Source organism: Salvelinus alpinus, chromosome 2 (genome assembly GCF_045679555.1).
Source record: "Salvelinus alpinus chromosome 2, SLU_Salpinus.1, whole genome shotgun sequence".
Taxonomy (NCBI): domain Eukaryota; kingdom Metazoa; phylum Chordata; class Actinopteri; order Salmoniformes; family Salmonidae; genus Salvelinus; species Salvelinus alpinus.
The window spans coordinates 105,726,993-105,753,798 of NC_092087.1; the positions used below are offsets into that span (position 1 = coordinate 105,726,993).

At 40.9% G+C, this 26,806-nt stretch overlaps 1 protein-coding gene across 2 annotated transcripts; it reads right to left on the minus strand.

The window, feature by feature from the left end:
* Nucleotides 1-1,908: 1,908 nt before the first annotated feature.
* LOC139568402 (cytochrome P450 3A27-like) lies at nucleotides 1,909-26,126 on the minus strand. 2 transcript variants are annotated; one of them, XM_071390193.1, is made up of 13 exons: nucleotides 25,819-26,122; nucleotides 25,467-25,560; nucleotides 24,821-24,873; nucleotides 21,833-21,932; nucleotides 19,539-19,652; nucleotides 13,795-13,883; nucleotides 11,703-11,851; nucleotides 10,249-10,376; nucleotides 9,821-9,899; nucleotides 9,433-9,593; nucleotides 7,722-7,948; nucleotides 7,422-7,584; nucleotides 1,909-3,346 (listed from the first exon to the last, which is right to left on the minus strand). In XM_071390193.1, exons 1-13 carry the CDS (start codon nucleotides 25,887-25,889, stop codon nucleotides 3,230-3,232), a joined length of 1,545 nt encoding a protein of 514 aa, XP_071246294.1. In that variant the 5' UTR covers nucleotides 25,890-26,122; the 3' UTR covers nucleotides 1,909-3,229. The 2 variants fall into 2 exon arrangements, with proteins under 2 accessions (XP_071246294.1, XP_071246293.1); XM_071390192.1 differs by lacking the exon at nucleotides 1,909-3,346 and adding an exon at nucleotides 3,685-3,846 and having other exon boundaries at nucleotides 25,819-26,126.
* Nucleotides 26,127-26,806: the final 680 nt, after the last annotated feature.

Consider the following 26,806-nt stretch of genomic DNA (forward strand, 5'->3'; position numbering starts at 1 on the left):
AACAGCTCATTTACATCTGCAGTCCTCGAAGTACATAGATATGTGCTATGTCATGTCAGGTTATGTCATGTCAGGTTATGTCATGTTATTCTCTATAGATCCCATTGGAGATGGACAACAAGGACATTCTGATGCCCAAACGACCAATCAAACTGAGGCCGGAGCCCCATAGCAACACCCCTAGCAACACCACTGCTGCCTTTCTGAAGAGTCCACTAACAACATGACCAAATGCAGAAGTACCCTACCCTACCCTACAGTACCCTAATCTACCCTAGAACACCCTGCCCTACCCTAGAGTACCCTAGAGTACCTTACCCTAGAGCACCCTAACCTACCCTAGAGTACCCTACCCTACAGTACCCTAATCTACCCTAGAACACCCTGCCCTACCCTAGAGTACCCTAGAGTACCTTACCCTAGAGCACCCTAACCTACCCTAGAGTACCCTACCCTACAGTACCCTACTCTACCCTTGAACACCCTGCCCTACCCTAGAGTACCCTACCCTACAGTACCCTAATCTACCCTAGAACACCCTGCCCTACCCTAGAGTACCCTAGAGTACCTTACCCTAGAGCACCCTAACCTACCCTAGAGTACCCTACCCTACAGTACCCTACTCTACCCTAGAACACCCTGCCCTACCCTAGAGTACCCTACCCTACAGTACCCTAATCTACCCTAGAACACCCTGCCCTACCCTAGAGTACCCTAGAGTACCTTACCCTAGAGCACCCTAACCTACCCTAGAGTACCCTACCCTACAGTACCCTACTCTACCCTAGAACACCCTGCCCTACCCTAGAGTACCCTAGAGTACCTTACCCTAGAGCACCCTAACCTACCCTAGAGTACCCTACCCTACAGTACCCTACTCTACCCTAGAACACCCTGCCCTACCCTAGAGTACCCTACCCTAGAGTACCCTACCCTACCCTAGAGTACCCTACCCTACAGTACCCTACTCTACCCTAGAACACCCTGCCCTACCCTAGAGTACCCTACCCTACAGTACCCTACCCTAGAGTACCCTACCCTACAGTACCCTACTCTACCCTAGAACACCCTGCCCTACCCTAGAGTACCCTACCCTACAGTACCCTACCCTACCCTAGAGTACCCTACCCTACAGTACCCTACTCTACCCTAGAACACCCTGCCCTACCCTAGAGTACCCTACCCTACAGTACCCTACCCTACCCTAGAGTAGGAATAGAAGCTCATGTCTTAAGGATCCTAAATAATGCCATAGATTACATTAAAAATATATTAAACTAGACGGCAAGAAAAGTATGACGTAAGATGCAAACCTGGTATTCCAACTGATTATAAGCTGCAATATTATCTTCTGATTCAAAATGTTTTTCTTATGTTGTTCTTTCCTAAAAAGGTACTAAACAGACTCTGCCCTTGGAAGGGAGAGGGCTGATACTCGGTTCCAGGAACCGGATGACATGTACGTGACATATTGCATTGGTTCTCGGTCAGAACCAGAAATGTTTTTAATTTGATCTGATCACTGTTTGTTTTATTGGAATATGAAGGTGAACTTTGCTCTGTGTGAAGGAGGTGAACTTCACGACCAGAGATTCTCTGCACTGTGTTTATAAATGCAGAAAGTACAAGAGCTGTATAACGTGTAAAGTGGATAAAAAGTTTGTAATGGGACCTGGGCTGTGTATTTACATCCAACGGCCACACAATGGCGGTATTGGGATCTGAAAAGAAACGTGTGTGGATGACCAGGTCGTAACACTACAATTAGGCCCAGCTGATTTAAAATAGAAACACAGTATGTCTTGATAAATTACACAAATCAATCTATATTGATTGTTCTCATGTATATTTGTGTGTGTTTGTGTCTTAAGTTTTGTCTTCTGAATGTTAATAAATACACAGACGACCTTGTTCTTTAGTGTGATGATTTTTATTGGTTTGTGGTGATTAAAGTTGAAGCAAAGCAGCTGCAGGGATCATCTCAACAGACAGTAAAGATTCTATTTTGGAATGACTGGACAGCAGAACCCCCAGAGGAACAGAATGAGAGTTCTACAGAACACCAGCTAGAGTTCTACATTCTAGGAGAATTCCAGCCACCAGCCAGTAGTGTGCAGGATCCAGACATGACATCATGCCATGGATTTAATACCTCCTGGTGTCTAACTTTAACAAGACTTATACCCCTAATGCATCCATAGTATTACTATCTTTCTTTCATCTGGTGGAAATGGGTTTCTGAGTCCTACTCAAACTGAGACCAGAATTAATTTTTGATTGAACTGACTGAACATTCAATGTGAATGCAGTCTTATTATCATATTATATTAAGTAGCCTATTGAATCCCAGTCTGAATATTCAGTAGCCTATAGCAGGGTAAGGACTGAATATTCAGTAGCCTATTGAATCCCACCCTGAATATTCAGTAGCCTATAGCAGGGTCAGGACTGAATATTCAGTAGCTTATAGCAGGGTCAGGACTGAATATTCAGTAGCCTATAGCAGGGTTAGGATAAGGACTGAATATTCAGTAGCCTATTGTAGGGTAAGGACTGAATATTCAGTAGCCGATCGATAGATAGATAGATAGTGAGGCTGTTGAACAAAAATGTTTCATGAGCTGAAATTAAAGATCCCAGAAATGTTCCATACGCACAAAAAGCCTGTTTCGCTAAAATGTTGTCCACAAATGTTCCCATCCCTGTTGGTGAGCATTTCATCCTTTGTCAAGATAGTCCATCCACCTGACAGGTGTGGCATACCAAGAAACTGATTAAACAGCATGATCATTACACAGGTGCACCTTGTACAATAAAAGGCCACTCTAAAATGTGCAGTTTTGTCACACAATACATATCGCAATGCCACAGTCAGCAATTGGCATGCTGACTGCAGGAATGCACACCAGAGCTATTTCCAGATAATTTAATGTTAATTTCTCTGCCATAAGCCGCCTCCAACGTTGTTTTAGAAAATTTGGCAGAACGTCCAACCGGCCTCACAACCGCAGACCACATGTAACCACACCAGCCCAGGATCATTAGCGGGGTGAGGAGTATTTCTGTCTGTAGTATTGCCCTTTTGTGTGTAGGGGGGGAGAGAGGGGGAGAGAGAGAGAGAGAGAAAGCAAGAGAGAGAGAGAGAGAGCAAGAGAGAGAGAGAGCAAGAGAGAGAGAGAGCAAGAGAGAGAGAGAAGGGTACTCCAGGGTAGGGTGCTCCTGCATTCGGTCATGTTGTTGGAGAGGTGGCGGTGGTGTTGCTAGGGGAGTTGCTACGGGGCTCCAGCCTCAGTTTGATTGGTCGTTTTGGCATCAGCAGACCCTGGATGTCCATCTCCAACGGGATCTACAGAGAATAAAATAACAGAACAGAACCCTGGTTGTACATCTCCAACAGGATCTACAGAGAATAACAGAACTGAACCCTGGTTGTCCATCTCCAAAAGGATCTACAGAGAATAACAGAACAGAACCCTGGTTGTCCATCTCCAACATGATCTACAGAGAATAACAGAACAGAACCCTGGTTGTTCATCTCCAACGGGATCTACAGAGAATAACAGAACAGAACCCTGGTTGTCCATCTCCAACAGGATCTATAGAGAATAACAGAACAGAACCCTGGTTGTTCATCTCCAACGGGATCTACAGAGAATAACAGAACAGAACAGAACCCTGGTTGTCCATCTCCAACAGGATCTATAGAGAATAACAGAACAGAACCCTGGTTGTCCATCTCCAACAGGATCTACAGAGAATAACAGAACAGAACCCTGGTTGTCCATCTCCAACAGGATCTACAGAGAATAACAGAACAGAACCCTGGTTGTTCATCTCCAACGGGATCTACAGAGAATAACAGAACAGAACAGAACCCTGGTTGTCCATCTCCAACAGGATCTATAGAGAATAACAGAACAGAACCCTGGTTGTCCATCTCCAACAGGATCTACAGAGAATAACAGAACAGAACCCTGGTTGTCCATCTCCAACAGGATCTACAGAGAATAACAGAACAGAACCCTGGTTGTCCATCTCCAACAGGATCTACAGAGAATAACAGAACAGGACCCTGGTTGTCCATCTCCAACGTGATCCAACTTGTAAGTCGCTCTGGATAAGATGCTAAATGACTTAAATGTAAATGTAAATCTATAGAGAATAACAGAACAGAACCCTGGTTGTCCATCTCCAACAGGATCTACAGAGAATAACAGAACAGAACCCTGGTAGTCCATCTCCAACTTGATCTACAGAGAATAACAGAACAGAACAGAACCCTGGTTGTTCATCTCCAACAGGATCTACAGAGAATAACAGAACAGGACCCTGGTTGTCCATCTCCAACAGGATCTACAGAGAATAACAGAACAGAACCCTGGTTGTCCATCTCCAACAGGATCTACAGAGAATAACAGAACAGAACTGAACCCTGGTTGTCCATCTCCAACAGGATCTATAGAGAATAACAGGCCATGTTAAAACAGGTGCTGACCATGTTAAAACAGACAGTGACCATGTTAAAAAAGGCACTGACCATGTTAAAACAGATGGTGACCATGTTAAAACAGGCAGTGACCATGTTAAAACAGGCAGTGACCATGTTAAAACAGGCAGTGACCATGTTTAAACAGGCAGTGACCATGTTAAAAAAGGCACTGACCATGTTAAAACAGGCGGTGACCATGTTAAAACAGGTGGTGACCATGTTAAAACAGGCGGTGACCATGTTAAAACAGGCGGTGACCATGTTAAAACAGGCAGTGACCATGTTAAAACAGGCAGTGACCATGTTAAAACAGGCAGTGACCATGTTAAAACAGGCAGTGACCATGTTAAAACAGGCAGTGACCATGTTAAAACAGGCAGTGACCATGTTAAAACAGGCAGTGACCATGTTAAAACAGGCACTGACCATGTTAAAACAGGCGGTGACCATGTTAAAACAGGCGGTGACCATGTTAAAACAGGCAGTGACCATGTTAAAACAGGCAGTGACCATGTTAAAACAGGCAGTGACCATGTTAAAAAAGGCACTGACCATGTTAAAACAGATGGTGACCATGTTAAAACAGGCAGTGACCATGTTAAAACAGGCGGTGACCATGTTTAAACAGGCAGTGACCATGTTTAAACAGGCAGTGACCATGTTAAAACAGGCGGTGACCATGTTAAAACAGGCAGTGACCATGTTAAAACAGGCAGTGACCATGTTAAAACAGGCAGTGACCATGTTAAAACAGGCAGTGACCATGTTAAAACAGGCACTGACCATGTTAAAACAGGCGGTGACCATGTTAAAACAGGCGGTGACCATGTTAAAACAGGCGGTGACCATGTTAAAACAGGCAGTGACCATGTTAAAACAGGCAGTGACCATGTTAAAACAGGCAGTGACCATGTTAAAAAAGGCACTGACCATGTTAAAACAGATGGTGACCATGTTAAAACAGGCAGTGACCATGTTAAAACAGGCAGTGACCATGTTTAAACAGGCAGTGACCATGTTTAAACAGGCAGTGACCATGTTAAAACAGGCGGTGACCATGTTAAAACAGGCAGTGACCATGTTAAAACAGGCAGTGACCATGTTAAAACAGGCAGTGACCATGTTAAAACAGGCAGTGACCATGTTAAAACAGGCGGTGACCATGTTAAAAAAGGCGGTGACCATGTTAAAACAGGCGGTGACCATGTTAAAACAGGCGGTGACCATGTTAAAACAGGCACTGACCATGTTAAAACAGGCGGTGACCATGTTAAAACAGGCGGTGACCATGTTAAAACAGGCGGTGACCATGTTAAAACAGGCGGTGACCATGTTAAAACAGGCGGTGACCATGTTAAAACAGGCAGTGACCATGTTAAAACAGACAGTGACCATGTTAAAACAGGTGGTGACCATGTAAAAACAGGTATTGCCCATGTTAAAACAGGTGGTGACCATGTTAAAACAGGTATTGCCCATGTTAAAACAGACAGTGACCATGTTAAAAAAGGCACTGACCATGTTAAAACAGATGGTGACCATGTTAAAACAGGCAGTGACCATGTTAAAACAGGCAGTGACCATGTTAAAACAGGCAGTGACCATGTTAAAACAGGCGGTGACCATGTTAAAACAGGCACTGACCATGTTAAAACAGGCGGTGACCATGTTAAAACAGGCGGTGACCATGTTAAAACAGGTATTGCCCATGTTAAAACAGGTATTGCCCATGTTAAAACAGACAGTGACCATGTTAAAAAAGGCACTGACCATGTTAAAACAGATGGTGACCATGTTAAAACAGGCAGTGACCATGTTAAAACAGGCAGTGACCATGTTTAAACAGGCAGTGACCATGTTAAAACAGGCAGTGACCATGTTAAAAAAGGCACTGACCACGTTAAAACAGGCGGTGACCATGTTAAAACAGGCAGTGACCATGTTAAAACAGGCAGTGACCATGTTAAAACAGGCAGTGACCATGTTAAAACAGGTGGTGACCATGTTAAAACAGACGGTGACCATGTTAAAACAGGCGGTGACCATGTTAAAACAGGCAGTGACCAAGTTAAAACAGGTATTGCCCATGTTAAAACAGGTGGTGACCATGTTAAAACAGGTATTGCCCATGTTAAAACAGACGGTGACCATGTTAAAACAGACGGTGACCATGTTAAAACAGGTGGTGACCATGTTAAAGCAGGTGATGACCATGTAAAACAGGCAGTGACCATGTTAAAACAGGTGGTGACCATGTTAAAACAGGTGGTGACCATGTTAAAACAGACGGTGACCATGTTAAAACAGGTATTGCCCATGTTAAAACAGACGGTGACCATGTTAAAACAGACGGTGACCATGTTAAAACAGGTGGTGACCATGTTAAAGCAGGTGATGACCATGTAAAACAGGCAGTGACCATGTTAAAACAGGTGGTGACCATGTTAAAGCAGGTGATGACCATGTAAAACAGGCGGTGGCCATGTTAAAACAGGCAGTGACCATGTTAAAACAGGCGGTGACCATGTTAAAACAGGCACTGACCATGTTAAAACAGGTATTGCCCATGTTAAAACAGACGGTGACCATGTTAAAACAGACGGTGACCATGTTAAAACAGGTGGTGACCATGTTAAAGCAGGTGATGACCATGTAAAACAGGCAGTGACCATGTTAAAACAGGTGGTGACCATGTTAAAGCAGGTGATGACCATGTAAAACAGGCGGTGGCCATGTTAAAACAGGCAGTGACCATGTTAAAACAGGCGGTGACCATGTTAAAACAGGCACTGACCATGTTAAAACAGGCAGTGACCATGTTAAAACAGGCAGTGACCATGTTAAAACAGGTGGCGGCAAGTGCAGCCTCTATCTATGAATGATAGTGATGTTTGATGATGTCATATTCTGTCTGCTCAGGTGAGCGTCTCACCTCGGTCTCGTCGCAGACGGAGAAAGTGAAACTCTGGAGGATCTCGACCATGGCCAGTTTGATCATGAGCAGGGCGAAGCGCATCCCGATACAGTTCCTGGGCCCTGCCCCAAACGGCATGTACGTGTACGGATCAATAGACTCCTTGTTCTCCTTACTGAACCTGGACAGGGAGAGGGCAGACACATTGCACATTTTATTGTAGTTCATTTGTGGTTTTGTTAAGGTTGTGTTATGGTTGTACTGTGGTTGTTTTAAGGTTGTGTTATGGTTGGATTGTGGTTACGGTGCGGTCAGTACCTCTCTGGTTTGAACTCCTCAGGGTCGGACCAGATCTCTGGGTCACGGTGGAGGGTCCACGTGGGAACCATGACAACGCAGTCTTTGGGGATGACGATGCCGTTGATCTCCACCGTCTTCTTGGCGACCCTCTCCAGCCGCGGGGCGATGGGGTACAGTCTCAGAGACTCGTTCAACAAACAGTCCAAATAGTCCATCTGCATCAGAGCTTCGTACTGGATTGGAGCCTGCACCGTGGTTACACACACATCAGTACCTCACCACATCTGGCACCATGGATACATACACATCAGTACCTCACCACATCTGGCACCGGGGTTACATACACATCAGTACCTCACCACATCTGGCACCGGGGTTACATACACATCAGTACCTCACCACATCTGGCACCGTGGTTACATACACATCAGTACCTCACCACATCTGGCACCGTGGTTACATACACATCAGTACCTCACCACATCTGGCACCGGGGTTACAAACAAATCAGTACCTCACCACATCTGGCACCGTGGTTACACACACATCAGTACCTCACCACATCTGGCACCGTGGTTACATACACATCAGTACCTCACCACATCTGGCACCGTGGTTACATACACATCAGTACTTCACCACATCTGGCACCGTGGATACATACACATCAGTACCTCACCACATCTGGCACCGTGGTTACATACACATCAGTACCTCACCACATCTGGCACCGGGGTTACATACACATCAGTACCTCACCACATCTGGCACCGGGGTTACATACAAATCAGTACCTCACCACATCTGACACCGGGGTTACATACAAATCAGTACCTCACCACATCTGGCACCGTGGTTACACACAAATCAGTACCTCACCACATCTGAAACCGGGGTTACACACACATCAGTACCTCACCACATCTGGCACCGTGGTTACACACATCAGTACCTCACCACATCTGGCACCGGGGTTACACACAAATCAGTACCTCACCACATCTGGCACCGTGGTTACACACACATCAGTACCTCACCACATCTGAAACCGGGGTTACACACAAATCAGTACCTCATCACATCTGGCACCGTGGTTACACACATCAGTACCTCACCACATCTGGCACCGGGGTTACACACACATCAGTACCTCACCACATCTGGCACCGTGGTTACACACACATCAGTACCTCACCACATCTGACACCCACACAGTATCTGTCTCCTCCTGCAGTTTGGTCATGGTGTGGTGGTTACTTTGTTGGGGAACACAGGATCTATCTCCTCCTGCAGTTTGGTCATGGTGTGGGGGTTACCTTGTTGGGGAACACAGTATCTATCTCCTCCTGTAGTTTGGTCATGGTGTGGGGGTTACCTTGTTGGGGAACACAGTATCTATCTCCTCCTGTAGTTTGGTCATGGTGTGGGGGTTACCTTGTTGGGGAACACAGTATCTATCTCCTCCTGCAGGTTGGTCATGGTGTGGGGGTTACCTTGTTGGGGAACACAGTATCTATCTCCTCCTGCAGTTTGGTCATGGTGTGGGGGTTACCTTGTTGGGGAACACAGTATCTATCTCCTCCTGCAGTTTGGTCATGGTGTGGGGGTTACCTTGTTGGGGAACACAGTATCTATCTCCTCCTGCAGTTTGGTCATGGTGTGGGGGTTACCTTGTTAGGGAACACAGTATCTATGTCCTCCTGCAGTTTGGTCATGGTGTGGGGGTTACCTTGTTGGGGAACACAGTATCTATCTCCTCCTGCAGTTTGGTCATGACATGGGGGTTGGTTGCCAGGTTATAGGCCAGGAAACTCATCGTACTGCTGCTGGTCTCGTAGCCGGCGAAGATGAAGATCATGGCCTGAGACAAGATCTCATGATCAGTCAGTCCTGTGGAGGGAGAGAGAGAAAGAGAGAGAGAGAGAGTTTCCAGGTGTGTGTAGCAGTAGTTTAAAGGTGTGTGTTTAAAACAGGTTTGTGTTTGTAACAGGTGTGTGTTTGTAACAGTGGCTTACAGGTATGTGTTGGTAACTGTAGTTTACAGGTGTGTGTTTGTAACAGTAGTTTACAGGTGTGTGTTTGTAACAATAGTTTCCAGGTGTTTGTTCTGCAGGTACCTTTAGTCTGTTCCTCTCCTGTCTTTGTGTCGCTGCCTTTCTGAGAGTCGATCATCAGTTGTAAGAAATCCACCCGATTCTGGAAGCAGAAAGACATGAGGTCAAATCCGTCCAATCACAACCAACACAAACAGATTCTAATGGATCTGGTCCAATCACAACCAACTCCAACATATTCTACTGGATCTCGTCCAATCACAACCAACACAAACAGATTCTTATATGAATGTAGATATTTAGGTCCCAATAGTAGTGTTTTTATCAAATTCCATCATGATATTGATATGGACATTTCATTTTGGTGCCCATCACTAGTTACATAGGTTTCCTAAACATAATAAATAAATACAGAATATTACAATACAAATACAAACGTACAGAATTAAATATCAACATAACAATCAAATATGAATATAAAACATGTTTACAGTTGAGTTCCCAGTTTCACGTCCAGATTTGATCTTAGCCAGCGAGGCGTAAAAGAAGTCTGTCACCGCAGACGGGAAGAAAGAAAACTTCATCTTCTCCATGATAGGACCAGTGAAGGGAAACAAAGCTGGAGAAGGAGAGGAGAGGAACGTTTTACAGAAAGTTTTAGTTAAGTTTAATAATTTACCATTTAAAAAAAACAAGCACACATACAACTTGATAAAGCCATACATGCACATTAGTAAAATCATGGAGGATAACACACGATAAAGTCTGGGACTTATTTCCATTGTTAAATCATGGAGGATAACACACGATAAAGTCTGGGACTTATTTCCATTGTTAAATCATGGAGGATAACACACATTTATGTCTGGGACTTATTTCCATTGTTAAATCATGGAGGATAACACACAATAAAATCTGGGACTTATTTCCATTGATAAATCATGGAGGATAACACACAATTAAGTCTGGGACTTATTTCCATTGTTAAATCATGGAGGATAACACACAGTAAATTCTGGGACTTATTTCCATTGATAAATCATGGAGGATAACACACAAAGTCTGGGACTTATTTCCATTGTGGTCCTCTTGAGACAAGATGGCTAGACAAGATGGAACACAGTTAAGCACAGTATGGCAGTGAAATAATAATACAAAAACAGAGAAGAAGAACATCTATCTCATGATTCCAGTTACATCATAGAGGTTATTAATATGGGCAGAGAAGACATCAAACATACAGTGGGGCAAAAAAGTATTTAGTCAGCCACCAATTGTGCAAGTTCTCCCACTTAAAAAGATGAGAGAGGCCTGTAATTTTCATCATAGGTACACTTCAACTATGACAGACAAAATGAGATTTTTTTTCTCCAGAAAATCACATTGTAGGATTTTAATGGATTTATTTGCAAATTATGGTGGAAAATAAGTATTGTTGTACTGCAATCTGTGAAGATTTGGGCTTATAATTATAGTACTAGCCATTGAAAATAGTGGTAAGCTGAATTCATTTTTGGGGGGGATGGTTTATCCTCGGGGTTTCGCCTGCCATATCAGTTCTGTTATACTCACATACATTATCTTAACAGTTTTAGAAACTTTAGAGTGTTTTCTATCCAAATCGACCAATTATATACATATCCTAGCTTCTTGGCCTGAGTATCAGGCAGTTTACTTTGGGCACGCTTCTCATCCGGAGGTGACAATACTGCCCCCTTTCCCAAACAGGTTTAACATAATCATATTCAATGTACATATTGTACATTGGCTCATGTACAATTCTCTCCACGATATTTGATGTTACACAGAGGATAGATACAGGCCTATAATTCCCAAGGTCAGACTTTATATCCTTCTTATACAGAGGTATACAACTTTATAGGATTAAAAAGTACAACTTCGCGTGCGTGTGTGTCTGCGCATGCGTGTGTGTGTGTGATCTCACCGACTAGGAGGAACAGTGGGTTGAACAGGTCAAACTTGAGCATCTTCTTGACGTTGGAGACAAATGGGTCTGAAGGGTTGTTCAGAGAGTCAATGTCCACACTGAAGGCTGTGCTGGTGACCACATCCATACTGTAGGGCCCAAAGAACCTGCAACACAACTACAATTACACACCTACTGACCACAACTACACAACTACTGACCACAACCACACAACTACTGACCACAACCACACAACTACTGACCACACAACCACTGACTAAAACCACACAACTATTGACCACACAACTACAGAACTACTGACCACACCTACAGAACTACTGACCACAATTACACACCTACTGACCACAACTACAGAACTACTGACCACAATTACACACCTACTGACCACAACCACACAACTACTGACCACACAACCACACAACCACTGACTAAAACCACACAACCATTGACCACACAACTACTTACCACAACCACACAGTTACTGACCACAACTACTGACATCAACTACTGAACACAACTACTGACCACACAACTACTGACCACACAACTACTGACCACACAACTACTGACCACAACCACACAACTACTGACCACAACCACACAACTACTGTCATTGACCACAGCTACAGACCACAACCACACAACTACTGACCACAACCACACAGTCATTGACAACAGCTACAGACCACAACCACACAACTACTGACCACAACTACTGACCACAACCACACATATACTTACCACACATCTACTGACCACACAACTACAGTGAAGTATGTGAACCCTTTGGAATTACCTGGATTTCTGCATGAATTAGTTATAAAATTTTATCTGATCTTCATCTTAGTCACAACAATAGACAAACACAGTCTTCTTATTTTTCTACCAGCAAAATATTTTGTGGACAGATTATACTAAAGTTTAGTTGTTTGGAAGGAACACAAAATACTATGTGTGGAGAAAAAAAGGCACAGCACACCAACATAAATAACTCTTCCCAACTGTAAAGTATGGTGGAGGGAGCATCATGGTTTGGGGCTGCTTTGCTGCCTCAGGGCCTGGACAGCTTGCTATCATCAACAGAAAAATGTATTCCCAAGTTTATCAATACATTTTGCAGGAGAAAGGAAGGCTATCTGTCTGCCAATTGAAGGTCAACAGATGTTGGGTGATGCAACAGGACAGCGACCCAAAACGCAGAAGTAAATCAAGTTCAAGTTTATTTTATTTATATAGCCCTTCGTACATCAGCTAATATCTCGAAGTGCTGTACAGAAACCCAGCCTAAAACCCCAAACAGCAAGCAATGCAGGTGTAGAAGCACGGTGGCTAGGAAAAACTCCCTAGAAAGGCCAAAACCTAGGAAGAAACCTAGAGAGGAACCAGGCTATGAGGGGTGGCCAGTCCTCTTCTGGCTGTGCCGGGTGGAGATTATAACAGAACATGGCCAGGATGTTCAAATGTTCATAAATGACCAGCATGGTCAAATAATAATCAGGAGTAAATGTCAGTTGGCTTTTCATAGCCGATCATTAAGAGTATCTCTACCGCTCCTGCGGTCTCTAGAGAGTTGAAAACAACAACAGAATGGCTTCAAGAGAAGAAAATACGCGTTCCGATAAAGATGCTGTGGCAGGACCTCAAGAGAGCGGTTCACACCAGACTTCACAAGAATATTGCTGAACTGAAACAGTTTTGTAAAGAGGAATGGTCCAAAACTCCTCTTGACCATTGTGCAGGTCTGATCCACAACTACAGAAAATGTTTGGTTGAGGTTATTGCTGCCAAAGGAGGCTCAACCAGTTATTAAATCCAAGAGTTCACATACTTTTCCCACCCTGCACTGTGAATGTTTACACTGTATGATCAATAAAGACATAAAAACGTATAATTGTTTTTGTTATTAGTTTAAGCAGACTGTGTTTCTCTTGTCGTGACTTAGATGAAGATCAGATCAAATTTGATGACCATTTATGCAGAAATCCAGGTCATTCCAAAGGGTTCACATACTTTTTCTTGCCACTGTATGTATGTGTATTACAATTAAGTCTCAGAGGTGTAAGGTGAAATGTCAGAGGTCAGGACTCACTCTTTCACTTCGATGGTCTGGTCTTTATCTGCCTGCTTCTTCATTCCGCTCAGCAGGGTAGAAGAGTGCTGCTTCATGATACCAAACATCTAGAGGATGTGAGAGAGAGAGAGCGAGAGAGAGCGAGAGAGAGCGAGAGAGAGCGAGAGAGAGAGCGAGAGAGAGAGAGAGAGAGCGAGAGAGAGAGAGAGCGAGAGAGAGAGAGCGAGAGAGAGAGAGCGAGAGAGAGAGAGCGAGAGAGAGCGAGAGAGAGAGAGAGAGAGAGAGAGGTTAGCAGAGTGCTGTTTCATGATTAGGGTTGAATGGCCATAACCCGAATACCGAGAGTTACCGCACAAAACCACTCCCTTTTCCTGGAATAAATAACTAAGAGAAACCGGTAAATTAGGCTCCTTAGCTCTTGGATTCCCATTCAGGAACAGCTAGACTAGATTAGCTTGCTGGACATTGTTGTTGTTGTTCCATTCCCTACACAAATAGACTAATTGAAGAAGGACGCAAGCTCTTGTTTGGTGAATGTTAAATACAGCATCCAATAGAAACCAAGGGTAGATTGAAAGAAGATCGAACACGCAATGGTGGTAAAATATAGCAGTTATTAATTCAGACCCATAACCATTCAGATGGTGGTAGGCTATAACAGTTATTAATTCAGACCCATAACCATTCAGATGGTGGTAGACTATAGCAGTTATTAATTCAGACCCAAAACCATTCAGATGGTGGTAGACTATAGCAGTTATTAATTCAGACCCATAACCATTCAGATGGTGGTAGACTATAACAGTTATTAATTCAGACCCATAACCATTCAGATGGTGGTAGACTATAACAGTTATTAATTCAGACCCATAACCATTCAGATGGTGGTAGACTATAACATTTATTAATTCAGACCCATTCAGATGGTGGTAGACTATAGCAGTTATTAATTCAGGCCCATAACCATTCAGATGGTGGTAGACTATAACAGTTATTAATTCAGACCCATAACCATTCAGATGGTGGTAGGCTATAGCAGTTATTAATTCAGACCCATAACCATTCAGATGGTGGTAACTATAACAGTTATTAATTCAGACCCATAACCATTCAGATGGTGGTAGGCTATAACAGTTATTAATTCAGACCCATAACCATTCAGATGGTGGTAGGCTATAGCAGTTATTAATTCAGACCCATAACCATTCAGATGGTGGTAAAATATAACAGTTATTAATTCAGACCCTTAACCATTCAGATGGTGGTAGACTATAGCAGTTATTAATTCAGACCCATAACCATTCAGATGGTGGTAGACTATAGCAGATATTAATTCAGACCCATAACCATTCAGATGGTGGTAGACTATAGCAGTTATTAATTCAGACCCAAAACCATTCAGATGGTGGTAGACTATAGCAGTTATTAATTCAGACCCATAACCATTCAGATGGTGGTAGACTATAACAGTTATTAATTCAGACCCATAACCATTCAGATGGTGGACTATAGCAGTTATTAATTCAGACCCATAACCATTCAGATGGTGGTAGACTATAGCAGTTATTAATTCAGACCCATAACCATTCAGATGGTGGTAGACTATAACAGTTATTAATTCAGACCCATAACCATTCAGATGGTGGTAGACTATAACATTTATTAATTCAGACCCATTCAGATGGTGGTAGACTATAGCAGTTATTAATTCAGGCCCATAACCATTCAGATGGTGGTAGACTATAACAGTTATTAATTCAGACCCATAACCATTCAGATGGTGGTAGGCTATAGCAGTTATTAATTCAGACCCATAACCATTCAGATGGTGGTAACTATAACAGTTATTAATTCAGACCCATAACCATTCAGATGGTGGTAGTCTATAGCAGTTATTAATTCAGACCCATAACCATTCAGATGTTGGTAGACTATAGCAGTTATTAATTCAGACCCATAACCATTCAGATGGTGGTAGACTATAGCAGTTATTAATTCAGACCCATTCAGACGGTGGTAGACTATAGCAGTTATTAATTCAGAACCATAACCATTCAGATGCTGATAGGCTATGGCAGTTATTAATTCAGACCCATAACCATTCAGATGGTGGTAGACTATAGCAGTTATTAATTCAGACCCATAACCATTCAGATGGTGGTAGACTATAGCAGTTATTAATTCAGACCCATAACCATTCAGATGGTGATAGACTCGAGCAGTTATTATTTCAGACCCATAACTATTCAGATGGTGGTAGACTATAACAGTTATTAATTCAGACCCATAACCATTCAGATGGTGGTAGGCTATAGCAGTTATTAATTCAGACTCATTCAGATGGTGGTAGACTATAGCAGTTATTAATTCAGACCCATACCCATTCAGATGGTGGTAGACTATAGCAGTTATTAATTCAGACCCATTCAGATGGTGGTAGACTAAAACAGTTATTAATTCAGAACCATAACCATTCAGATGGTGGTAGAATATAGCAGTTATTAATTCAGACCCATAACCATTCAGATGGTGGTAGACTCGAGCAGTTATTATTTCAGACCCATAACCATTCAGATGGTGGTAGACTAAAACAGTTATTAATTCAGAACCATAACCATTCAGATGGTGGTAGAATATAGTAGTTATTAATTCAGACCCATAACCATTCAGATGGTGGTAGACTATAGCAGTTATTAATTCAGACCCATTCAGATGGTGGTAGACTATAGCAGTTATTAAATCAGACCCATAACCATTCAGATGGTGGTAGATGAAATCTTTGTGAAGAGAAGTGAAAACCATCAGCATCTAATTCTAGTCCGATATATGAATGAAGAAGATAGGGGTCCTGGGTGGTGCAGCGGTCAAAAGCACAGCGACACTACAGCCTGGTGTTCGATCCCACCAGGTCACAACCGACCTTGACCGGGAACCCCATAGGATGACACACAGTCGGCCCAGCGCCGTCCGGGACCTTGGCTTATCGTGCTCTAGCGACTCCTTGTGACAGGGCCGAGGGACTGCAAGCTGACACCGGTTGTCAGTCGAGGGGTGTTTCACATTAGTGCTGGTGACAACCGGGTTAAGCAGGAAGTAGGTGGTCATGTCTTTCACATTAGTGCTGCTGACATCCGGTGAAACAGGAAGTAGGTGGTCATGTCTTTCACATTAGTGCTGCTGACATCCGGTGAAACAGGAAGTAGGTGGCCATGTCTTTCACATTAGTGCTGCTGACATCCGGTGAAACAGGAAGTAGGTGGTCATGTCTTTCACATTAGTGCTGCTGACATCCGGTGAAACAGGAAGTAGGTGGTCATGTCTTTCACATTAGCGCTGCTGACATCCGGTGAAACAGGAAGTAGGTGGTCATGTCTTTCACATTAGCGCTGCTGACATCCGGTGAAACAGGAAGTATGTGGTCATGTCTTTCACATTAGTGCTGCTGACAACCGGGTTAAGCAGGAAGTAGGTGGTCATGTCTTTCACATTAGTGCTGCTGACATCCGGTGAAACAGGAAGTAGGTGGTCATGTCTTTCACATTAGTGCTGCTGACATCCGGTGAAACAGGAAGTAGGTGGCCATGTCTTTCACATTAGTGCTGCTGACATCCGGTGAAACAGGAAGTAGGTGGTCATGTCTTTCACATTAGTGCTGCTGACAACCGGGTTAAGCAGGAAGTAGGTGGTCATGTCTTTCACATTAGTGCTGCTGACATCCGGTGAAACAGGAAGTAGGTGGTCAGACGGGTCATGTTTCAGAGGACGCATGACTTCACTTTTGAATAATAATGTAAATAAGGTATCTGTTGTTGATTTTTAATACATTTGCTAACATTTCTTAAAAACGGTTTTTGCTTTGTCATTATGGGGTATTGTGTGTAGATAGATGAGGAAAATGTTTTATGTAATACATTTTAGAATAAGGCTTTAATGTAACAAAATGTGGAAAAAGTCAATGGGTCTGAATACTTTCTGAATGCACGGTATATATTGTTTCTAGTCAAGTCTCATCCCATTCAGCTATTGCTGTATATCTATAATAAGTTTATAACACGTTTTACTGAGATTAGAGTTTATAACAAGCAATAATGAGTTAATAAAGAGTTTATAACAAGTTCTAAAGACTTTATAACAAGCTATAATACATTTATAAAAAGTTTATAACAAGCTATAATGAGTTAATAGTTTATAACAAGCTATAATGAGTTAATAAAGAGTTTATAACAAGCTATAATGAGTTAATAAAGAGTTTATAACAAGCTATAATGAGTTAATAAAGAGTTTATAACAAGCTATAATGAGTTAGTAAAGAGTTTATAACAAGCTATAATGAGTTAGTAAAGAGTTTATAACAAGCTATAATGAGTTTATGAAGAGTTTATAACAAGCTATAATGAGTTAATAAAGAGTTTATAACACGCTATAATGAGCTTATGAATAGTTTATAACAAGCTATAATGAGTTAATAAAGAGTTTATAACAAGCTAAAATGAGTTAACAGTTTATAACAAGCTATAATGAGTTAATAGGTTATAACAAGCTATAATGAGTAATAGGTTATAACAAGCTATAATGAGTTAATAGGTTATAACAAGCTATAATGAGTTAATAGGTTATAACAAGCTATAATGAGTTAATAGTTTATAACAAGCTATAATGAGTTAAAGGTTATAACAAGCTATGAGTTAATAAAGAGATTATAACAAGCTATAATGAGTTAATAGGTTATAACAAGCTATAATGAACTAATAGTTTATAACAAGCTATAATGAGTTAATAGTTTATAACAAGCTATAATGAGTTAATAGTTTATAACAAGCTATAATGAGTTAATAGTTTATAACAAGCTATAATGAACTAATAGTTTATAACAAGCTATAATGAGTTAATAGTTTATAACAAGCTATAATGAGTTAAAGGTTATAACAAGCAATAATGAGTTAAAGGTTATAACAAGCTATAATGAATTAATAGTTTATAACAAGCTATAATGAATTAATAGTTTATAACAAGCTATAATGAGTAATAGGTTATAACAAGCTATAATGAGTTAATAGGTTATAACAAGCTATAATGAGTTAATAGTTTATAACACGCTATATTGAGTTAATAGTTTATAACAAGCTATAATGAATTAAGAGTTTATAACACGCTATAATGAGTTAATAGTTTATAACAAGCTATATTGAGTTAATAGTTTATACCAAGCTATAATGAGTTAATAGTTTATAACAAGCTATAATGAGTTAATAGTTTATAACAAGCTATAATGAGGTAATAAATAGTTTATAACAAGCTATAATGAGTTAATAAAGAGTTTATACCAAGCTATAATGAGTTAATAGTTTATAACAAGCTATAATGAGTTAATAGTTTATAACAAGCTATAATGAGTTAGTTTATAACAAGCTATAAATAGTTAGTAAAGAGTTTATAACAATGTATAAAGAGTTAATAAAGAGTTTACAACAAGCTATAATGAGTTAATAGTTTACAACAAGCTATAATGAGTTATTAACAAGCTATAATGAGTTTATAACAATCTATAATGAGTTTATAGAGTTTATAACAAGCTATAAAGTGTTTATAACAAGCTATAAAGTGTTTATAACAAGCTATAAAGTGTTTATAACAAGCTATAATGAGTTTATAACAAGCTATAATGAGTTTATAACAAGCTATAATGAGTTTATAACAAGCTATAAAGTGATTATAACTTGTTGATTAAACATAGAAAAGGCGAGATGGAGGGATGGTTCTACCTCTTTTAGTCGTCCAGAGGTAAAGGAAGGTGAGAGTACACTGCGGATCCGTCTCCATGTATCGTCCTCGGCAACGGACACCGCATCAAACACCTCGCCGTTCAGATGGAAGTTCTAAAACATGGAGGACAGTTGTATTAAGTCAATAGGGGGTGCTGTTAGCACTTCTTCTTTTTTTGCCTCTCCAAATTAAACTGCCTCGTTCTCAATTCTTGCTCGTACAATATGCATATTATTGTTATTATTGGATAGAAAACACTCTCTAGTTTCTATAAACGTTGGAATTATGTCTCTGAGTGGAACAGAACTCATTCTACAGCACTTTTCCTGACAGGGAGTGAGATTTCAGAAATCTTGGCCTCTGGTCCCAGGTCAGTTTTAATGTCCCTGTGAATGCTATGAGGATACAAACACTGCCTACGCCTTCCTCTAGATGTCAGTAAGTGGTGACAATTTGAATGGAGTCGATTGCGCAATCAGGGCCTGTATAAAACACCAAAGATCGGAAGGAGTTTTCCTTTGGACCCTGCGCTCGACGCACAAAGGACATCGGACTGGCCTCTTTCCAAGCCTTGGTTTAGCCAGTAATATATCGCCGGTCATGTTTTTACTCGTTATAGGTGTTAAAAACATCATAAGGTAGTTAATTTAAACCGTTTTATAGCAATTTATATCCGTTTAGTGCGATTTTGAGGCATTTATTTGTGACGTCCTTCCATGAGCTGGGCACTTTCCCTGTACATACCGAACGTTAGTGGCCATTTCGACGGGACAAGAGGACATCTTTCGACCAAAAGATGATTAGACCGGAGAAAGGATACATTGCCCAAGATGCTGATGGAAGAACAGCTCAAAGTAAGAACTATTTATGATGATAAATCGCTGTTCTGTTGAAAAATGTTAAACGCATATATCGCCATTTTGTTTTGTGTAGCTTCGTTTGGCGGACCCGGTATTGCACAGTAAGGATAATTTTAGAAATATATTTCAGCGATTGCATTAAGAACTAATTTGTCTTTCGATTCCTGTCAACCCTGTTATTTTTAGTCAAGTTTATGATTAGTTATGGATTAGACTAGATTTACATTTACATTTACATTTAAGTCATTTAGCAGACGCTCTTATCCAGAGCGACTTACAAATTGGTGCATTCACCTTATGACATCCAGTGGAACAGCCACTTTACAATAGTGCATCTAAATCTTTTAAGGGGGGGGGGGGTGAGAAGGATTACTTTATCCTATCCTAGGTATTCCTTAAAGGATCACTCTCAAAGATGGCGCCCGACATTTTCAGGCCAGTTTTGCTACTATTCTCATTGTATAACCACGTTTTTTTGTGGCTAAATATGCACATTTTCGAACAAACTCTATATGTATGTTGTAATATGATGTTACAGGAGTGTCATCGGAAGAATTCTGAGAAGGTTAGTGAAAAAATTTATATATTTTGGCGATCATAACGTTATCGCTCCCTTTGCCTTGAATTCATGCTGGGGTAACGTTTGCACATGTGGTATGCTAATATAACGATTTATTGTGTTTTCGCTGTAAAACGCTTAGAAAATCTGAAATATTGTCTGAATTCACAAGATCTGTGTCTTTCCATTGCTATGCTTTGTCTATTTTTATGAAATGTTTTATGATGAGTAAATTGGTAATACACGTTGCTCTCTGTAGTAATTCTAGTCGCTTTGGGGAGATTTGTGATGGTGGCTGCAATGGCAAACTATGATTTATACCTGAAATATGCAAATTTTTCTAACAAAACCTATCCTATACAATAAATATGTTATCAGACTGTCATCTGATGAGGTTTTTTCTTGGTTAGTGGCTATTTATTTCTTTATTTGGTCGAATTGGTGATAGCTAGTGATGGAGTGGAAAAATAGTGTAGTAAAAAAAATGGTGTCTTTTGCTAACGTGGTTAGCTAATAGATTTACATATTGTGTCTTCCCTGTAAAACATTTTAAAAATCAGAAATGGTGGCTAGATTCACAAGAAGTGTATCTTTCATCTGGTGTCTTGGACTTGTGATTTAATGATATTTAGATGCTACAATTTACTTGTGACGCTATGCTAGCTATGCTAGTCAGTGGGGTGGGGGGGTGGGGGGTGATCCCGGATCCGGGTTTCTGAGGCAGTAATTAACTATCAAACAGCTCACCATTCAGAAAAAATTTCTGAAACACAAATAATGTATTAATAATATCAGTAATAATGTAAGGATTATTATTATTCAGATTATTATTAGGGGATGTGTGTGTGTGCGTGCGTGCGTGCGTGTGTCTCACCCTGCGGTTGGTGAAGATGTTGTAACACTCTTTAATCAGGACGGTCTTGATCATGCTTTTGTCCATGATACACAGAACAGGCTGCCTCCCATCATAGATCCTTCACAGAGGAGAAACACACATGGCTTTAACCACTATATATACACCTACATGGTACAGGCTGCCTCCCATCATAGATCCTTCACAGAGGAGAAACACTCAGGGTTGGGGAGTAACGGATTACATGTAAGGGATATTTTTTTAAACGGTAACTGTACATAACCAGAAAAAAAATATTATAATCAGATTACAGATATTTTTGAAAAACTAGATGATTACTTTGAGGATTACTTTAAATTCAGAAAAGATGTTTGCGAAAAAATATCTTTGACACTTGTCTGTTTTCTCAATGACATTCAAATCAGCATTGAAAAGAGGTGCAAGTTTAAAGTTGTTGTAACGGCTTTCTTCCAGGGGTGAAGGAGAGGACCAAAGTGCAGCGCGGTTAGTGTTCAACATGTTTAATTTGACGACAAGTGAACACTACAAACAACAAACAAAACAACAAACCGTGAAAACCGATACAGACCTATCTGGTGCAGACCACAAACAGGGAGACAGGTAACAAACACCCACAAAACACAGGTGAAACCCAGGCTGCCTAAGTATGACTCTCAATCAGGGACAACGATTGACAGCTGTCTCTGATTGAGAATCATACCAGGCCGAACACAAACTCCCAACATAGAAATACAAACATAGACAAACCCACCCAACTCACGCCCTGACCAACTAAAATGAATACAAAACAAAGGAAAACAGGTCAGGAACGTGACAGTTGTTTAATAGTATTATTATATACAGTAGTGTTGGGTTCTGATTTCTTGACTTATGAAATTATGAAATATACTTATTCCTGTCACTGAGGGAGAGGGGGGAATTAATCATGTTTACATGATGTCAGGATATGTTATTGTTATCAGGGATCCTATGGGGGGAGGAAAGACACAGTCTGGTACCAGTCACCATGACAGCCGTGAGTTGGGGAGGAGTGAGCACTTTGGGGCAGAGGTCAGATGAAGTGAGGAAGAACAGGTATCACTAAGGTTCTGTCTAGCAACAGATATGTATTGGCTGTTCAGATGTGGAGGAGGAGACTCAGCATAGGAGAAAGGGTTAAAGGGAAAGTAATCTAAAAGTAACTGAATGTAATCAGATTACATTACTGAGTTTGGGGTAATGTTGGACAGGTAAAACTAGTAACTGAATGTAATCAGATTACGTTACTGAGTTTGGGGTAATGTTGGACAGGTAAAACTAGTAACTGAATGTAATCAGATTACGTTACTGAGTTTGGGGTAATGTTGGACAGGTAAAACTAGTAACTGAATGTAATCAGATTACGTTACTGAGTTTGGGGTAATGTTGGACAGGTAAAACTAGTAACTGAATGTAATCAGATTACGTTACTGAGTTTGGGGTAATGTTGGACAGGTAAAACTAGTAACTGAATGTAATCAGATTACGTTACTGAGTTTGGGGTAATGTTGGACAGGTAAAACTAGTAACTGAATATAATCAGATTACATTACTGAGTTTGGGGTAATGTTGGACAGGTAAAACTAGTAACTGAATGTTATCAGATTACGTTACTGAGTTTGGGGTAATGTTGGACAGGTAAAACTAGTAACTGAATATAATCAGATTACATTACTGAGTTTGGGGTAATGTTGGACAGGTAAAACTAGTAACTGAATGTAATCAGATTACATTACTGAGTTTGGGTAATGTTGGACAGGGAAAACTAGTAACTGAATGTAATCAGATTACATTACTGAGTTTGGGGTAATGTTGGACAGGTAAAACTAGTAACTGAATGTAATCAGATTACGTTACTGAGTTTGGGGTAATTTTGGACAGGTAAAACTAGTAACTGAATGTAATCAGATTACGACACTGAGTTTGGGGTAATGTTGGACAGGTAAAACTAGTAACTGAATGTAATCAGATTACGTTACTGAGTTTGGTGTAATGTTGGACAGGGAAAACTAGTAACTGAATGTAATCAGATTACATTACTGAGTTTGGGGTAATGTTGGACAGGTAAAACTAGTAACTGAATGTTATCAGATTACGTTACTGAGTTTGGGGTAATGTTGGACAGGTAAAACTAGTAACTGAATGTAATCAGATTACATTACTGAGTTTGGGGTAATTTTGGACAGGTAAAACTAGTAACTGAATGTAATCAGATTACGTTACTGAGTTTGGGGTAATGTTGGACAGGTAAAACTAGTAACTGAATATAATCAGATTACATTACTGAGTTTGGGGTAATGTTGGACAGGTAAAACTAGTAACTGAATGTAATCAGATTACGTTACTGAGTTTGGGGTAATGTTGGACAGGTAAAACTAGTAACTGAATGTAATCAGATTACATTGCTGAGTTTGGGGTAATGTTGGACAGGTAAAACTAGTAACTGAATGTTATCAGATTACGTTACTGAGTTTGGGGTAATGTTGGACAGGTAAAACTAGTAACTGAATGTAATCAGATTACGTTACTGAGTTTGGGGTAATGTTGGACAGGTAAAACTAGTAACTGAATGTAATCAGATTACATTGCTGAGTTTGGGGTAATGTTGGACAGGTAAAACTAGTAACTGAATGTTATCAGATTACGTTACTGAGTTTGGGGTAATGTTGGACAGGTAAAACTAGTAACTGAATGTTATCAGATTACGTTACTGAGTTTGGGGTAATTTTGGACAGGTAAAACTAGTAACTGAATGTAATCAGATTACGTTACTGAGTTTGGGGTAATGTTGGACAGGTAAAACTAGTAACTGAATGTAATCAGATTACATTACTGAGTTTGGGGTAATGTTGGACAGGTAAAACTAGTAACTGTAACAGATTACATTTAGAAAGTAACCATGCCAACACTGGAGACCCAAACATTTAACCACCTCTTATAAAACTAAAAAAAAATAAAAACAGAACTCACCCCCAGATTTTCCCATACTTCTGAAAGCACTCTGTGTCAAAGTTAGTGAAACCCTGGAGAGAGAGAGGTAGAGAGAGAGAGAGAGAGAGAGAGAGAGAGAGAGAGAGAGAGAGAGAGAGAGAGAGAGATAGAGAGAGAGAGAGAGAGAGAGAGGGCACAGAAGAACCACACTAGAACCGGACAGAAAAAAACAACTCAAAACCTGTCAGACCATTGGAGAAGTGAACTCTAACGAGCCTGAGAGAAAACGGGACCCTTTCTCCTATGCTGAGTCTCCTCCTACACATCTGAACAGCCAATACATCTCTGTTGCTAGACAGAACCTTAGTGATACCTGTTCTTCCTAAAGAACCGGGGGAGAAAAACTGCTGATTCATGCCTTAGGTCATGTAGGTGTGTCCTCCACCTGAACAGAGAACACACCTGAAACAGGTGAGAGTTGAGGAGGGTTTGTTCTTTTCAATGGTACACAGGGTCAAAAACACAACTTCTAGACTGATCATGTCTCAGATTACCTTTTATTTATCCATTGTTTAAAGAACCGGCTAGTCCTCATTTTCCTTCTCATTGTATTGTTTTACATGGGGGGAAAATAACACTATACTTTAAAATTTGAGAGAGATGTTTATTCTGAATGTGTACTAACCTTTTTATACTCCATCATTGTGCCAAAGTAAGGTAGGGGTTTGGGACCAGGGATACCCATCTTAGTGAACACACCATAGGGCCAGTACCCATACCTGTACACACACAGACACGCACACACACGCACACGCACACGCACACACACACACACACACACACACACACACACACACACACACACACACACACACACACACACACACACACACACACACACACACACACACACACGTTAACTAGTAATATGTTCTAGAGAAGTAAAGAAAAGGACCCCTAACTAAGCATTTCACTGTTAGTCTACACCGGTTAACTACGTAGCATGTGACAAATAACATTTGATGTGAAGTCCTTACACTACAATGAGGGTGATGAGGAGGGCCAGGAGGGTCCAGGTCTCAGCAGAGAAGTATGGCAGAAAACTCATTATCTTTCCTCCGGTTCGGCTCCCTGCTGCTTCTGAAAACAACGGTCCCGTTTTCTCTCAGGCTCGTTCAAGTTCACTTCTCCGATGGTCTGACAGGTTTTGAGTTGTTTTTTTCTGTCCGGTTCTAGTGTGGTTCTTCTGTGCACGCGACAGATCTCGACTACCGACCGTTGCTGCTCTCCGTACTCTGTTTGAGACCTTGCAGGTTACAAGCGATTATTGTTTCCCGTCGGAAAAACACCTGTGTGATGCTAGCTAGAATAAGGATGAGCCACAATGGAATTTGCGGTTCGACTTCAAAATAAAAGTATCATACTGAAACTGATGCAAACGGATAAAAATAATGTAATAATGGCAGATTTGGACAAGATCATGCTGAACAGGGTTAGAATGTTGTTTTATGACTTCAACAAAATAAAATAAGAAGTTCATTTGACACACAAAACATAGTTGAAGTCGCACTGTGGCTGTATCAGAATTGCTTTGGGACTTTCTTCTATTGCACTGTACATCGTTACCTCTGGATCTTGGGTCCATGAAATGTGAAGAGTTTACACAAATATTAGCATCGTAGCTCTTATTGCAGGACATTGACTCTAGGAAATCACCTCACAATTCCATAAGTGTATTTAAAAAAGAATAACCTTTAACCTTTATTAAACTAGGCAAGTCAGTTAAGAACTAATTCTTATTTACAATGACGGCCTACCCCGGCCAAACCCAGACGATGCTGGGGCAATTGTGCGCCGCCCTATGGTACTCACAATCACGTTCGGATGTGATACAGCCTGCATTCGAATCTGGGTCTGTAGTGACGCCTCTTGCACTGAGATGCAGTGCCTTAGACTGCTGTGCCACTCGGGAGCCTTTGCAATATGAATGTTCAATAGGCACTATAGACTGAATTGTGAGGTGAT